This window comes from Nicotiana attenuata, unplaced genomic scaffold, assembly GCF_001879085.1.
Source record: "Nicotiana attenuata strain UT unplaced genomic scaffold, NIATTr2, whole genome shotgun sequence".
NCBI classification, from domain to species: Eukaryota; Viridiplantae; Streptophyta; class Magnoliopsida; order Solanales; family Solanaceae; genus Nicotiana; species Nicotiana attenuata.
The window spans coordinates 44,618-62,596 of NW_017670595.1; the positions used below are offsets into that span (position 1 = coordinate 44,618).

The 17,979-nt window shown below is 40.0% G+C and overlaps 1 protein-coding gene across 3 annotated transcripts in view; it reads right to left on the reverse strand.

Annotated features, from left to right (window-relative positions):
* Nucleotides 1-15,297, reverse strand: part of LOC109241358 (increased DNA methylation 1-like) — an 18,379-nt gene extending 3,082 nt beyond the window's left edge. Inside the window, exons 1-8 of one of the 3 annotated variants that reach the window (XM_019408094.1) lie at nucleotides 15,004-15,297; nucleotides 14,065-14,222; nucleotides 10,668-13,479; nucleotides 7,542-7,665; nucleotides 7,159-7,241; nucleotides 5,999-6,243; nucleotides 5,435-5,521; nucleotides 3,461-3,560 (exon numbers count right to left, since the gene is read on the reverse strand). In XM_019408094.1, coding sequence (XP_019263639.1) covers nucleotides 3,461-3,560; nucleotides 5,435-5,521; nucleotides 5,999-6,243; nucleotides 7,159-7,241; nucleotides 7,542-7,665; nucleotides 10,668-13,310 — 3,282 coding nt within the window. In that variant the 5' untranslated portion in view covers nucleotides 13,311-13,479; nucleotides 14,065-14,222; nucleotides 15,004-15,297. The remainder of the gene's footprint in view (nucleotides 1-3,460; nucleotides 3,561-5,434; nucleotides 5,522-5,998; nucleotides 6,244-7,158; nucleotides 7,242-7,541; nucleotides 7,666-10,667; nucleotides 13,480-14,064; nucleotides 14,223-15,003) is intronic. The other 2 variants (XM_019408093.1, XM_019408095.1) reach the window with 2 other exon arrangements.
* Nucleotides 15,298-17,979: the final 2,682 nt, after the last annotated feature.

Below are 17,979 nucleotides of genomic sequence, written 5' to 3' on the forward strand. Positions count from 1 at the left end.
TGCTACGGTGTTCACCAAGATAGATCTGAAGACAGGTTATTGGCAAGTTCGGATTGCAGAGGGTGATGAACACAAGACGACTTGTGTGACAAGAGTATCGGGTCGTACGACTTCCTGGTCATGCCATTCGGCTTCGACCACGCCCCTGCTATGTTTTGCACTCTCATGAACCAAGTCTTCCGAGTGTACATCGACGAATTTGTGGTGGTCTACTTAGATGACATTGTGGTATATAGCCAGACATTGGAAGAACACCTAGTACACTTGCGGAAGGTCCTAGCTCGGTTGCGGGAACATGAACTATATGCAAAGTTATCCAAGTGCTCCTTTGCTCAGAAGCAAATTGATTTCCTCGGACGTGTCATCGAGGAAGGACGCATCAAGATGGACCAACAGAAAATCCAGGCCATCACAGATTGGCCGACACCTAAGGATGTCCACGCCTTGAGGGCGTACCTTGGCCTATGCAACTTCTACCGGCGGATTGTGAAGAACTACTCAGTGCCATTGACAGAACTCCTCAAAAAGGTCACACCTTGGGATTGGGGACCAAGGAGAGCAGAGGCCTTCAACGCATTAAAAGCGGCTATGTCTTGTAGTCCCGTCTTGGCCCTTCCTGATTTGGCCAAGCCGTTCGAGGTACAAACAGATGCTTCTGACTATGCACTCGGCGGAGTCCTGCTACAAGAAGGGCACCTGTAGCGTACGAGAGTCGGAAGCTGAAGGATGCAGAGCGGCGCTATGCCGCCCATGAGAAAGAATTATTGGCTGTCGTCCACTGCTTGCGCCTCTGGAGGCACTATCTGCTGGGAACCCCGTTCGTGGTCAAGACAGACAACACAGCTGTTAGCCATTTCATGACCCAACCGAAGCTGAACGGTCGACAGGCCAGGTGGCAGGAACTCCTAGCTGAATTCCACTTCAACTTGGAGTATCGCAGTGGAAAGACCAATCATGTTGCTGATGCGCTCAGTCGGAGAGCTGATCTAGCATCGGTGTGCCTACTCGCCACCCTAAGGGGGAGCGAAGTAGCCACATCCATCAAGGACCAAATACGGGATCTACTCATCAAGGATCCTGCTGCTCAGTATTTGGTTGATTTGGTAGGACGGGGCAAGACTCGCCAGTTCTACATGGAAGATGGTTTTCTGAAAGTAAAAGGGAACCGACTTTATGTTCCTAAAGGAGGAGATTTGCGGAGGACTCTTCTAGCGGAATGTCATGATACTCTGTGGGCCGGCCATCCCGGTGAAGAACGCACCATGGCGTTACTTCGTCATGCCTATTATTGGCCTCAAATGGTCGATGATGTCGCTCAGTATGTGAAGACTTGTCTAGTATGCCAGAAGGACAAGTCGGACCGCTTGACACAAGCGGGACTCTTGGAACCACTCGCTGTCCCAAAGAGACCTTGGGAAAGCGTTTCCCTGGATTTCATCACCGGATTGCCCAAGGTCGGAGATCTCACAACCATCTTGGTTGTGGTGGACCGGTTTTCCAAGTATGCCACCTTTATTGCAGCCCCACAATATATATCAGCAGAAGATACAGCTCGACTCTTCTTCTCTCATGTCGTCAAATATTGGGGCCTGCCCAAAGACATTGTTAGTGACCGCGACTCACGCTTCACTAGCAACTTTTGGACCCAACTCTTCAAGTGCCTTGGGTCAAAATTGAGTCACAGCTCAAGTTTTCACCCGCAATCTGATGGCCAGACGGAGCGGTTCAATGGTATGTTGTAGGAATATCTCCGCCACTTTGTAACCGGATCGCAGAAGAATTGGGTGAAGCTTCTGGATGCTGCTCAACTGTGTTTCACAAAAGAGCTCTAGTACCAACAAAAGCGCTTTTGAAATTGTTACCGGACAGCAACCGCTACTCCCACACACTGTGAATGCACCAAACATGGCTAAATCTCCTCGAGCTGCCAGCTTCTCAAAAGAGCGGAAACGGAATTTGGAGATAGTGCGGAGCTATCTTGTCAAAGCCCAAAAGCGGATGAAAGGCATGCTGATCAGAATCGTCGCTTTGTTGAATATCAAGTAGAAGACAAAGTGATGGTCAAAATTCCAAAGCGGTACTTATTTGCAGGGGTCCATGACCCTCACCTATTGCAAAAATACATTGGACCCTTGTCCATTGAAAAGCGTATTGGGAAGGTTGCATACCGGGTGGATACCCCAGCTTGGTGGAAAATTCATCATGTCTTCCATGTCAGTCTCCTGAAACCTTTTCGGGAAGACACGGAGGATCCTTCAAGGAGCCAGCTCACAATACCCAGTATTCGAGGTCCCAATTCAACCGGGAAAAGGCGTGTTGAAGCTATCCTTGATGACAGAGTGATTCATGCCTCAAGGAAAGATCACCAAGAGTTTTTGGTGAAATGGCAGGGCTGTGATGCAGAAGAGAATACTTGGGAGAGGGGAACAAACCTCAAAGCCTACAAGAGCCTCATTGAAGATTATTTTGCAAGTAAGGCGCCGAGGACGTCGCCAACTCAGGTGGGGGAGAATGTCATGGGCGGCTTTCCGGCCATGCCCCATGACCCCTTGGGCGCGCCCCGTGGCGTCCTAGCAAACCTCCCAATGCCTAGAGCCACGGACGGCCCCGTGGTCTTGGCCGCCAAGTGACAAGCGCACAGGTGCCTCTGTTGCCCCACCGATATCCCTCGCGAGCGCCAAGCCGCAGGCAGAAGCCAACAGCGCCGCGCGCGCAGACCGTGATGCCAAAGACACTGCTGCTGACAACGGACCTGCTGCTGCCTTATAGAAAACTAAGTCATTTTCATTGTAAATATAGAGTAGTTTTATTTCATGTACTTCCATTATGTTTCTCTAGCTTAGTCAAGTCTAGTCTTGTAACTTTGGATTATTTTTTTTAAGTACTATTAGGGGGGATCAAGCAATCAAAACTTTCTAGCAAGCAAGCAATTCTCTGCACTGGTGTCTCTCCCCCTCGACACCACGTTGCTTTTCTGTAATAGCTTTCATTAATGCAATCAAGCTTTCTTTCATTCTGAATTCTCATTTCTGTTCTCTCAATTGCTCTTGACATTGGTTTTCCCGTACGGCACTGACAATCTCGTCTAGCGTACGGAGGGGACCTCAGTTGGCGGACAGCAACTGCACTGACATCAGTTGCCTAGCCTTACGTCGCCCTTCCAAGGAATCTCAGGAAGGCGCCGCGTAACATATCTTATACACTTCTCTACTATCATATGTTTATTAGCATGTTAAGCATTTATGTTAAATCATTCAACGGTTTGTTTAATCTTTAAAATCATACATAATTTGAATGCATTTTTTTGTTATTTTTTATTTTCATACTACTAATAATTAGTATTATTAAAAAATTCATGGGATTTACGCCCATTTCGCAAGGGCTTATGTGCCGCCTGGCAATAAGTAAACAACTGTGGGGGACCCCCAGAGTTCAAAACACTGTTTCCTGGTCAAATTACCTCCTGTATAGAATTCAGTAGGCGCCTGCACATTCCCTGGCGACGGTATTTACTGCATGTTGCAATAAGGGGCATCTCAGCAACTGTTACTCCATGGATCCTGCATAAGAACCAAAATTCTGATCAGAGAAAGACTTGTCCTGATGGGAAAAAAAATAAGAAAGATTTGTCCTGATTTAGTGACAGTTTCTTCAAACAGCCAGCAGGATAGCCACGGACGGTGGCAGATCCCGAATTTATAAATCGAACTTCACTGATATTAGTGTAAATTCATAGTGGCACAAAAACTAAACATGGGTATTCATTTGGGTCGGATCGATCAGTTTTTGAGTTAAATCAGATTGATTTACTAGGATTTTATGTTATAACTAGACAAACGATCACAAAACTAAATAAGTTCTGTTTACTTTAGCTTTTTTCACTTTATTCATTCAAATTATATTTGAGTAAATTTAGAAGAAAATATGAAAGACATTGAAACAAGTATGGCCTGTCAAATAGATACTTTGGTGAAAAGAAAATCTCATTTTAAAATTCTTTGTTTAATTCAATTATTCACCTTTAAACTTCTTGGGATTTTTTTCTATCTCAATCTTAATAATTACAACTTCAACAAATTAATGGTTTAGACATACAAAGTAAATACGGAATAGTCAAAATTTATGAAGTGTTACGTTAGATTAAAGTATTCCAAATACAATAATTTGATTTCACGATGCAACCATTTACAATAAGATGAGACTAAGTTTATATTGCTCTATTTAAAATAGTTTACTTAAACATTTAATAACTAAACAACAGTACAAAGTTACAAAAAGATATTCAATAAAAGTATAAAACATAAAGTTTCACTCTTAAACATTTAATATTACACGTTATGCGTTTCACTCCAAACTATGGACAATAAATTTGATTAAGGAATTTGCTCGTAAAGTGAAACAGAAAAGGAAGGATCTTACTTGGTTCAAAATTTTGAATAGAGCATGAGAAAAATAGAGGGAACGACTTGAACCAAGCATAGGTGATAATAAGGAAAGAAATTCCCCTCCAGAGGGATTTGAACCAAGACCTTTGTAGAAAAGAGCTCTACAAAAGCATTCCACACTATGAGCACCCTCTGGGACCTCATCATAGTGGGTGCTATTGGTCACTTTATAGACTTTTTGAAGTATTATTTATGCATACGTAAGACAATTTGGCCAAAGTCAATGGGCGCTGAAGCACCCATACCTCCAAAACATAGATCCACCATTGGCCACGGGTTGTCATAATCAATGATCGAGGATCTGGGAACAAAGTCATAACTATAACTCCTTGTGGCATCCCCTTATAGTAAATGTAGGAATTGGATAGTGATAGTTTGGGAATTCAGTCAACAACTATTAATATCTCTCTTCAAAGCACCTTTCCTAATAGACATGAATGCACCAGTTATACAGAAACCTCCAGATGAAAAAAGTTGAACATTTTTTCTAAGAAATTCCAAAAAAGAATTAATTTTCTAACAAGCAACAACCAAAAGAAACAACCTAAAATGTGTGGGCAATATTTGTATAGCCATCTGATACTAAACCACTGTCTAATATCTCAATTTAAGCAGCCGATAGGAGAAAACACTTTTAATACTCACAAGCCAAGACAATACTTAATACATTTTGAATTGAAAGGTTTACAGTAAGAAACACTAACATAGCATACAAACCGAAAGATCAGATCAAGATGGAACACTGAAAATGAAATGTGACTTTTTTCCTTCTGTAGTTTCAATTCCAATAATGTCTTATTTTCTTCGTTTTGTCCTTTTTTTTAAATAATGAACAAAGGAAAACATGCTGCAATCAAAAGGTACAAGAACACAAAGCAAAACGAAAAAAGATGCATATGCACCGAGAATATCTACATTGCCTTAGAGGTACGGAGTTCATAGAATAAGCAAGATAAAGGGCAATTTCTTTCAAGATGGTAAAGAGTTACCTAATTGATGCTACAGCTACTGATATGTCATCTTTCTCCAGGATCACTGTGTAGAATCCATGATAATTTAATCGTGCAAGTTGTGATCTGTAAAGATTTTAAGGATCAGTCTGACAGCACCACTTAAGTATCATTGTATTGTGTAACATTGATATGAACTAGTCAAATGACACCATGGATACAGGAAAAAAGTTTCCATCTGTTTTGGCTCATTGAATCGATGAAACTCCATCCATTTGTTTGCATATTGCCATACTCCTTAGAACACAATGCTTCAGATAAAAAATTTCTTATAAAGTTGTTCTCTATCATTTCAATATAAATGTACTAATTATTCATAAATTTATTGTTAAACCTCCCATTTAACCATTCCATTCAATTATTTTGAATGAGAACTAAATGAACAGGAAACGTTAGGCATATCAAGTGCAGGGAGTCCAGCAAAAACCACTTATAGCTAATTCCACAAACTGCTATAAAAAAAAGTGGAGAAATAAGTGATACACCACACAGGAAAGCACAGCAGCGCGCAATAAAAGCTGATGTCAAATGGAAATTACTCACCCCCAGCTGTATATTACATGGGGTATCATATCTATGCCTGTTCTCGGGTCCACCATGGGAAGAAAGCACTCCTCCATAATCGTAAGGGCAACTGCTAACTTTGAGTTGCATTCTGCCTTCAAAGCAATAAACCGCTGAGCAGAATGAACTATGTGGTCACCATGAATGCACCTCAGAAGAGTCCATGACAAGCCATCAGTCAGAAGATTAATGAGCCCAATTCGAGAGCGAAGACCTTCATATACCTGCAAAAACCCTAAGTTTTCAAAAGACAACCACAATAATTCATAATCAAGCTTGCAATGAAGTTAGTATTTATTTCAGCAGTACTCGGCATTCCTAGATTTTGTGTTCTCATCAAACACAGCACCGCCTAGAGGACCGATTACTTAAACGAACTACAGATTAACCATGTTAAAGTTTCGTAATGTTCCTTTTCTAAAGAAGTTCACATAAGGTTTGTCATATTTTCTTGTTAATCATAATCTTCGGTCAACAGATTGAATAATATTATTCCATCATGATGCCATCCCAATTGACTCCAATTAACAGTGGGGCCACATTCAAAGCATTTTGCTAATGCATACTGAAAAACTTTCAGACACTAGGAGAACTGCAAAAACAACAACAACAACAACAACACCAGGAGAACTGCAAAAACATGAATATGATACAAGTATTTCAGAACCTCAGGGAAACCATCAAAAGAAGAGAAGACTTAACTGGATGAAGTTCTTTCATGATAAAATTAAATTCACTTATCAAAGAAAAGATCTAACAGGTGACTTAATCCAAGGCCGACCTGTAACTGATGTTTCAAAGCCACAGAATAGTACTCTGGCAGTAAACAAACAGAGGTTTTCTAATATTACTGTACATGGTGCGAGAATTCCTGTTCTTAGTTTAGCTGTTACGTAGAGTATAGACTGACTGAGATGATACATTAACAAAATAACAGTCATATCACATTCTCCACCAAGTCATATTGCATGCAAAAGGAACTAAACCATCAGATAGCATTTCAAAAAATCCACATTAAAACCTTCAAAGAGACAAAAAAGTGAAAAGTCGATTCATTTTATGTACGCTAATTGCATTCAGTACCTACATCACTGAGCAAGCTTGTTTTACAATAGCAGAAGCTGAGATGTCGAGCTCACCTCCTGACAGCTTTCGCTGCAGAACCACGTATCAGAGGCTTCTCCGCCTTTTGTAACCCTTAGCTTACTGCATGCTTCATGGTCTGTTCACAAATCATCAAGGCATTTAGTAACAGAAAAAAACAAGGAAATTTTTGGGAAGGAAGAAATACACCCCCCCCCCCCCCAAAATGACACAACTAAATATGTGAAACAAGACAACTCTCTGATTGAGGCTTGTGAAGTATGCCAAACTCAAAATCTTAGTATTATTTGGGACCGTGCATTATGGTAAGAAGTGAACACAAAGCTCCAATAGCAATATTCGGACATTTGAAGGCCTACAACGGGAAAAGAACATAAACCAAAAAGACCAATCAAGTCAAGTTCATGGGAGTACACACATTTATGCTCACACTGTGAACATTTTAATGCACTGGAGGACCTCAATGCTTCACTAAATTTAACCACGTCCCCACATTTCCTGCAAGTGCACTGTGGACAATACCAACTCCCTTCAGGAAGTTCCTGAAACAAGAAATGATAAAGTTAATCTACTAGAATCTATATCTCTTGTCCAGTATCTTCAAACAAAATGAAGTACTCAATGTATGATACGTAACAAAATCAAAGGAAAACCAGGCCATATGAATGGATATGATATTTTAGAAGGAATATAGTAAATCCATGCCTTGTGCAAAAACAGAAACCACAACAACATCGGTAAATGAATATAGCACCCAAGGGTGTGACCTAGTGGTGAATGAAGTGGGTTGAGAATCATGAGGTCTCAAGTTCAAAACCCAGCTGAGACAAAAAACACTAGGTGATTCTTCTCATCTGTTCAAGCCTTGGTGGACAGAGTTACCTGGTACCTGTTGCTGGTGGAGATAGCACGGTCATGAAAAAAATGAATATAGCACAGGCTTGTAGAGAAGAACATGGTACGATTTATGAGAATGGAAAAAAAAAAGAAGCAAGAAGAACAATGTAAAACAAATAATCAAGCAGAAAAGTCAAAACAAGTTTAGTAAACAAATAATCAAGCAGAAAAGACAATACAAGCTGCCGAACCAATTTGAATCAGAACATCAAATCACTACCATCGATCTCATCAAAACCAGTTCAAAAGCAATGGAGCATTACGGGCATAAAAAACTACCGCAGCAACATGAGTAATACACTAATCGTCTTAGATACTAGCCAGTAAGGAAAAAGAGGGTCAACTGATTTCACATAAACGATCATATACTGGGACCTGGAAGACATGGTGATATAGGTCCATTATTTTTTGTTTGATTCAATTTATAACAGAGATTTCCGTTCTTTTCTTTTTTATTTATTTATTCATTTATTTTTAACAATGAATGGAGATGGTCTTCTATATGATAAAGTATAAGATAAGCAAAATCATACTAGCCAAAGTATATTTTACTTATAGCAACAAACAAGTTGAGCCGTCTTCCTTGAAGTTTAAGGCCTAAATATAGGCCAAGAGTGGGTCCACACATTATGCAAGCTAACATTTTATGCTCGCTCTACGAGACTGATTTTGATTTTAACTAATTCATAATTACCACCATCATGACAGAATATGTAATTGTTAGTTTTAACAAAATGACTTGATTTTTCTTGATCATTAAGATAGTGACTTTTGCTAAAGATCAACAAAGTGATTTACGTCACAACCAAAAGTTAAACACCTTCACAATTAGGAATTAAGAGATGTACCAAAAAGCTGGACAAAGATAATTCAGTTCGACTTCAAACATGGTAATATGTCAACCAACTGAGAAGTCAATAAATTAAGTATAAGTAAAGACTCATGCAAAAAAGGGCTTCCGCCCTCTTTAGTTCTCCATTTGAAACAGGCAAACAGCATGAGAACTTCTTGAAATCCAAAAAATCAAAAGAAACTCTTAAATAAACTGAATTTGCATCAATATGCCCAAACTAATAAGTGCAGCAGTTCATATTGTGGGAAAAAAACTAATCCCCAAATGACTAGGTAAAGTACCAATAGAATAGGAAAACATGTGAGAAACTGAAAATAAGATATTTGGCCCAAAAGTGGCTGAAATAACAGAATATGGGTCAGAAAACAACCTCAATCAGGAAAACCTAGATTATCACTATATAGGGCTTGAAGACACAATTTTGGAAAATCTTATAAGACTGAAATGTAGAACACAAGCTTTGGCATTTGAAGTGGGCTACGTATCTAGCCAATAACTCATCCTCCAAGTCCCAGATCACCATATCTATGATAAATGTGTCAGGTGTGAAATAATAGTTGTCATACAAGCCATCTCTTAGCTATTTCATCTGATAGGTCAATAATTTAAGCTGACTCTTTGCTATTAATTTGCTTTTATATCATTGCGAACAAATACGGTATCAGATCCAATAGAACGACCAATTAACTTATTGTGATACCTCTCCAGAAACTCGCAGACAAGCATTAAAGCAGAAGATTCAAATAGCAAATAACAAGCAAAGGAAAGCCCATTTAGGCCAAATTGAATCCTTCTCATTCCTCTCGAACCACAATGGCCTAATATGGGTCATCTGTATGCCACTTATTTTTTAGAAATTTTCTTTGCGTTTAAGATAGTAGATTGAAACCTGTAACGAAATTGGGATGTTCTTAATATTTAGATCAAATTGAATCTACCACAATGGTGAGAGGAATCAAATCTAGAATTGGGATAAAATAGGAAAAAGTGCATACTTCTTGAGTTCTATAGAACTGCCTTACTTTCTAATTAAGCAAGGGCTCATAAATACACTTCAATTTTGCCAGCAAGTGAACTGTAGATAAACACAAGTTGGGACAGCCAAATACACTTGTCAGATTCTTAAAAAGAGGCCAACCGAAGTCTTGAAGTCCCAATTGACATTGAACATGTTAAACTTCATTGATTGCCAAAGAACGGCCGATTAATCCATCAGATCAGGGCTACCAGGACCACTTTCAACAGTTTTTTAAAAAGCTAGCAAAAAAACATGGAGAAGAATTTTGTTAGAGATTTAGTAGTTCTAGTTTTGGGCTTCCGCACTCTTCTGAAATGCATATAATACGGCTTCACCTTCAACGGATAAATGGCAACTTTGAGAGGTCAATTACTGTCTTCTTCAAAATAAACTTAACCATCACTCTACGTTGGTCACTGAGGGTGTCTAAGGAACCTGTTGCTACATATGGGATAGCCTATTTAGAAAGTTGATGCTGGTTGTTCACCAGCACTCTAATGATAAAACACAACCGAATTTTTCAAGAATAAGACAGATCGAAAACTGTTTCAGACAAGTATAGTTTCTTCCTAGGGAAAAATACTTTCATAATATAATGTCAGTTAAACCATATATGAAACACATGCATAAAGCATAAGGAGGGGTCTTTGACATTTTACAATTTACAAATGGGTTAAACATAAATGTTGATCAAGAAAAGAATGCACTCAAGGCAAGATAAAAATACCAAACTGGCTAGAGATAGTTATCCAAGTGAAAAGGGTCAAAAGACAAACCGGTGTGAACAAACAAGCTAGATGAAAGGTAGCTGGACAATTATCACAACATATCAACTCGCCACCATCACCACATCGCCCGCAACTGTCATCATTTTGGTCCCTTTCCTCAGCTTGGCCAGTTTGAGGAAGAGCTCTTCGTGCCTTGTATTCATCTGACCAAGCCTCAAGCTGACATAAGGTAAATGGCTTACCAGACTCCATGAAAAGATTCAAACAGGGACGATTGAGCTTAAAACCAGCATGACTTTTGAACTCAGAGATGGATAGCACCCTGTCACAGCAATTGCAGAATATACCATCCCTAGTTATTACGCCGGTTTTTACCACAGAATCGTCCTTCAAGTTCCGGTACTGGATCACTTCGTTTGGCGAAACAACACCAGAATGAATTAACCAGGATAACACTGTTCTTGAGGCAAAGGTAGGCCATTTTGCTTCGATGAAGTGCTTTCCACCCTTGTTGAGGCTACGTAATAGCAACTTGCAACCGCTTTTCTGGCTCTTCCTTTTCCTCAGCGGTTTAGTTTTACCCCTTTTGTTGCCAGATCTGCATGTCTTGTTTCTAATTACAGCTGAGATTAAGAGATCGTCATCACTAAGACGACATGTCTTAAGTTTCTTTGACCCAATTTTGCGCTTATTTGTAATTGCTTTAAATTCAATACTTCCTCGCAGAGAGTTATCATTGTCAATATTCCCAGAGTTGAACTTCATGTGCACATTAAACTGATTCAATTGCTTAGAACTAGCCAATGTCTGCCTAAACTTCTTGAAATTGCTCTGTTCAGTATTGTCCTGAGACTCTGAACTATGGAAGGACTGCCCTTGATGACCTCTAGCTCTCCCCAGGTAGTCTACTAAATATCCCTTAGGTCTTGAATGTATTTGTAAGCCAGATCCACTGACTTCATGCAATCCACTCTTGTTATAAGATGTACCAAACTTCTCATCTTGGCAGCCTTTAGTAAATTCCATTTCTGATAACTTTTTTGATTTCTTTGAGGCCTTCCTTTTCAAGACTGAACTTGCCGCAAGAGGTATACTGTTGCTATCTTGCTGAGTAAGAACATTATTAGCTCCCCCCAGCGAGCTTAGTGCATTTCCTGAACTAATAGGAACCTCAAACAAACAAGATCCAGCATGCTCACTGGTGCTTTCAGACCCACAAGCTGGTAAAGGAGCTAAATCCAGGACATCTTTACCATTTTCCAAGAGTTTCCTGTATTTATTAGCATCGCCACTGACAGTATCACTTAAGCACATGGATCTTTCATTAGGATAATAATAAGATACGCCATTCAGATATTTGCCTTCTCCCATCTGTGAGTCTGTTAAGTTGAGGGAACTTTCATCACCATACTCCTTGTGGATCCATTTATCTCCCTCAAGACTTGTCAAAGCACTATCTGAGACTAAAGAAGAGCTGCAAGGCTGGTTCTGCAACAACCTCTCAGCAAACAGGTTTCCTGCAGTGCCCACAGTCTTTAATGTGTCATTTTTAATAGGAGTGGTGACCAAAGTCATTTTGGCTTTAACCGTTTTTCCTTCTTTGAGAAAGCGTAATGTTTTGTCAATGAACACCACAATTGCAAAGGGATCAAGGAGACACCAAAGCCGAGCCAATGCAGAAGCTGTTTCCAAGGTATCCAGTTTTTCTTCAATCTCCATCACTGTAGCAGATAGGTCACCCAAAAATTGATGCATATCAGACCACAACCTACAATCCACTTCTGGCAAAATACAATCTGCATAAGTAAACACACTCTGCCCACACAAGGTCCAGGCCCTCCAGAATTCACGGATTGGTCTTCCTTCAGGTGACTTGTAAACATACTCACCAATTCCATGAAATTTATTGTTTCTTTTACGCCTTCCAACTACCCATCCTGCTGCTCTGAGCAAACGATGGATGTGGTACCGGAGAAGAGGGCGAGGGTCATTTGGAGAACCCTTAATCGTTGACAATTCAGCTTCATCCAGTTCTACAAAGCAATGGTCCCTCCACTTTGGCTTGGGTGGTCGACGAATCCCTGACGGCTTTGCGACACTGCCAACCAACAACTTAGTTGCATAGCTCTCCTGAGAAGCAGGTGATGCAATTGCTTTACCAGCTACATCCTTCCATCCATTTCCTTCTATTTTAGACGATCTTAATTTTGATGAATCCACCTCACCAAGCATGTGACTTTGGTCCAGCACAGCGTGCCACTTCTGCAAATACGAACTTGATTTAACACCTTGGTTCGAAGATTCAACTATATGACATAACACACTCTGAGAAGGGCAGAAAGAGGGTTGCTGTGTTATATCTGCAGGTATTCTATCCAAAGAAGTTAATGGGTCAGATTCCTTTTCCACATGACTATTGGTTAGCTCTTTTTCACATGGGTCTTCTCTAGAATCTTCCTTTACGTCATGAGAATCATGAAGTAGTGTCAATGCGGAATTCTCAACACACAAATGTCCAGGTTCATCTGTCTGGCTAGTAATGTCGCCCTCAAAATTGATAACTCCGGCCACAGGACACCTATTGGTACTGCTCTCATTTCCGAAGAACACGTCTGCAAATAGCTGAGTCTCATAAACTGACCCATCAAATCCATCATCAAGCAGACCTTCAATGTCTTTGTTGAACAGCATCTTTGCTGAGTTATACTTCTTCACAATCCTAAAGTTCTTTGGCCTATCCTTCGTCAAATGCTAACCATCAAAAAAGGAATGAAAGACCAGCACCGACCCTCACTACAAAAATAAATATCATCGTCACAATGATCTATAGTCTGGACGTACAATATCCACTTGTATGCTTCTGCAGAGAAACAGAAACACAAAATTCTCAGTAAGTCGTAGGAATGCAAGAACTCATATCCATGACAAATGAAGCAATAAGCAGTTCTATTCCCACACTACAATAATGTACTTCTGAAAAATCAAATTCCAATAGCTTTGTCACACGGAAGTATAGAAACTTATTGGCCACAATGACTAGTGCCTGTTGCCCGCAATATCAAAGATAAAATCATCATTTCTATCCCCAAGTCCAAAGACACGATACAAAAGATCCAGATGAGGGGGGGGGGGGGGGTGTAATTAGTATGGAGCAAATAGTGTTTCAGGGACCAAGGGATATGGTGTTCCTATCTGATTCTTCAGAATTATCTTTTTTGATAAGGTAAAACTTTTATTAATAAGGTACCAAGATGGTACAATAAAGTTACAGAAAAACAACCCAAATTACAACATCAGCAAACTATTCTCCCCCTCCCAACACCTCTAGAAACTCCATAAATTGATTCAAATTTCCTAACTGGCTACATCTACACCAAAAATACAGATTATGAAGACATATATTCTTAATTCTAATAATGTTATTTCTATGTCCTTCAAAGCAAACCTTGTTTCTTTCCAGACATAAGGTCCATGGAATGCACTGGTTCTCCACATCTGTTTAAGCCTTCTAGGTACTCTTTGGGATTGCCAAGTTTCTAATAAGCCCCTCACAGTTTGATTCTTCAGAATTATTATAGACCACAGTGGACGTGCAAGCCTCACCTGTTACGGAAACAAGGCTTGATCATTATCAAGCAAAGGATGCCATCTAAGATGTGTTCCACTTCTTGAAAAACTAGATAGTGCAACAAGCTTAGTCCTGTGAGAGGTGGCCAGCTGTGGTAATAATTAAACATTGGAGGAGCAGGATGCATTTGAAGCCAAATGAGGCAACCATTAAAGGTTTAACAAACAGTCGGGTAAAGGAAAACTTATTATCTCCTAATAATTGATCTAGCATCAACTTGTGGCATGGAATGAGTGCATCAAAATCAACGCTTTCTCTGTTTGAGCAGTGGCTTCGAATTTTCCTTTTTTTAGTGAAATGTTAGGACTTCAGAGAATTTGATAATCAGGAAGTTTAGATACTTAGATACTAGTACTACATTTCCTAATTTGATGCATTTTCATCACAAGTGTACACAGCTGTCCAGAATTGGATACTCGCCTTTATATACATCCGCAGGAACAGAAAAACACGTGGAACTATAACTCAAATCTAACAAAATGCGCACTGACACTAAAAAATCTGACAACAAAGAGAGGCGGCTTGAGCAAACTGTTCAGAGTAAGCTAACAGAGACGAAAATGAACGAAAAGGAAACAAACAAGTAACAATTTCAAGTGTAATTCAGCCAATTGTATGTAAAAAGGCACAAAATTCAGAAAGTTTCCGGATCCAAAAAGGCGCATCTGTATAGATATCAAGCGCTCGATACGCAAAAACAACAAATCCGCCATCGCGTCGCATGCAGAAGAAAAAGGAAAAAAAGGAGAAAATGACCTTGTAACAGAATTTCGGCGAAGCATATTAGGGTTTTTGGACGGTCCGTTGCGGTTAAGGACAAAGAGGATCTGAAGATAAGGTCGTTAAAGGTAACAGTAGAACGCCGTTTAGCTTCATATTGTCATACAAGTCACGAGTAGAGGAACGAAGGTGTGAAAGGATTTGGCTTTTGCTTTGGGAAGACCGAATCGCGCTCCAAAGTACAAAAGATAGACACCATTAACAGCTGCATCCACTTTCTTCTCTCTTTCTCTCTCTACTCCTTCCGCCATGTGCGTGAGTGACATTATATACTGTTTACCCACTTAGCATTTGTTTGTCTGTTTCTTCAATTTTACACTGCCCAATTATTTTAAAATATATATTTACCGCTTGCTTCCATTTTTTCTCCGTTTTGAGTTTTGTGTTTTTACGAATATCCAATTCTTTTAACTGCGTATTTGCATGGGCAATCTTTCTTCCTCTTGAATGGATAAAAGTTAGGCAGATAGATCGACTTTGTCTTTGTGCATTATGTCTGTTCTATTTTTATTCTTGCACGAAGAAAGGATTTTATTTTCTTTAAATCCAGGTTGAGTTCTGAATCTAAATGTAATTGTCAATATATAGATTTTCTAAGGGCTTTTATTTATATTAATATGTCACTAATTATAAGATATCCTAGATTTACGCATAAAATAATACATAATGGAAACAAGTAATTGTTTGACCAAAAATTATAGCTCTTGGTTCAAATAATAAAATTTATATAAATAAGGCCTAATCTTAGCTAACAATAATATCCCTAAGATGGAGTTCTCAAAAGTGCAATAAATACTATGTAAGTGTATTTGGGGAACGGCAGCAGTAAGCAATAAATATTCCAAGAAATCAAAGGCAATAATGTAGCATTCAATATTAATGTATAACAATAGATGGCATTTAAGTAAATAGAATAAATGAGTCACCCGAGAAATGATGGAATCAATGAGTGTTCCTTCTGACAATGATGAGTAATGGAGAATCCTTTGAATCTTTGAGTTATTCTCGGATCTAGTGGAGAAGTGTAGACAAGAATCTTAGGAAAAGGTGATGTTTGTATATTTGTAAGGAGATCTGATTCTCTTTCTCAAGTCAAAGTGTATTTTTACAAATAAATATCACACGTCCCCTATCATTGTGTCTCTTTCTATTTATACGGAACAATGTTCCCAAAAACCCTATAGTACGAATATTCTCTTGTGTATCCTATCTCGAAACTAGCCGTTATACCTCTGTTAAGGATGCTCGACCTCGGCCTCGATGACGACTCCTCGACTTCAGACTTGCTGACTCTTCGACCACGGCCCTCACTGATAATTAGATTACTTCGACGCGTGGCATCCCAAGAATGTATTACCAATATCTTTTTTACTAAAGATGGATTTTGAACCATACAGTTAGTCCCTCTGCTTATCGAGGTCGTTCCCCTGGACGATGTCGATGAGCGGACAATGTCGTTTATAATTCAATTTTATAGGGTTGGTTGAGGTCGTGGTCGTGGAGATAGGTCTACGTGGCCTTCTCAGGTCCGCATATTTTGAATTTTTTGAATTACCCGGGAAGTCTGTGGAGCCATCTGGTCCAAGAGAAGAAGTGACATCATGACGTCATGCATCATAATGATATTATTTCCCGTCGTATTGTATCGATTTAGGTGTGACTCTCGATTGGCTCTGTCGTTTCGATTTCTGTGCTAATCATGACCCGTCGTTTCGATTCTGGTGCCTCTCAAACATTATAAATAGGGGAAGGTTTGTTGGTTTTGAAACTTTTCCAAACCCTTCCTTCTCTTTAAGCAATAACTTCTCCTTTATCTTCTTTGTAGAACTTTTTTACTCACTGTTTCAGCGACTTGCATCGTTCCTCATTCCCTTTTGCTTGTTATCCTCCTTCTTTACATTGAATCATGTCTAACGTACCTTTTGAAGCCGGCGAGGGGAGTCGTATTGCTCCCTTGGCAGTGGTGTTTCCCTCTCATGAGGAGAGTGTTCCTGCCATCGTTGAGGATGGAACCTTCCCGTTGGTGGAGGAGATAATCCCACGTAACCCTAATTCCATATCCGATTTCACAAAATTACCAGATGTCAAACTGGAGCCTTTCGGTCAGTGATGAAGGTGAAGGAATTGGCGGAGCATAGGGCTAAATTCGGCATTCCCAATCACATTGAGTTGATCCCGGCCGGGTGGGATACGGTGCAAGTCCACCGTCCTAGGTATTGCGCCCTTTATGCCTACTCCTTCCAAGTCGGCTATTTTCTCCCTCACCTACCGTTGGTCGAGGAGTTTTGTCATTATTACGGTGTTTGCCCAACTCAGCTTGCGTCGTAGGTCTATAAACTTATAAAGATGCTTACCAAGTTTTCTGAGATGGCCAGGATCGAACTGAAGCTGCGGCATTTAATCCATTTGTTTGCTCCTAACTTTTATAGGGGGTGATGCTGAACCTTCGCCACCGAGGGGGGAAATGCCTGGTGGTGAATATGTAAGACAAGGCTAGTCATCAATTCTGGTTTAACTTCTTCTATGTCAGGACCGAGGACGTTATGACCAATGTCGACGGCTTTCCCGAAGCTTGGAACTATACTCGTAAGTATTTTGGTCTCTTTATCGTGTTTGATCTTGAATTTTGACTTCTCACCTTCTTATTTTGCAGCCAAGACCTCTCCTCCTCCTTTGGTCGCTCATATTTCCGACTTGATCGATCGGCTCATCCCCACATCGCAGGGGTTCGTGAATGGCCAACTTTTTTCAAGAAGTTTGGGCCTGCTCTCCCTTCGACTGGTAATTTCCTTTTTATTGTCGGTGTCTTAACTCTATTTTTTTGTTTACCTTCACTAATTTTCATTTTCTTGCTTTTTCTTAGCTTCGGCTAGGGGATCTACGAGGAGGTCGAGAGCTCCCGCACCCTCGCTCCGGAAGATGAAAGCTATTGCGCCCTCGGTTTCTGTCCCT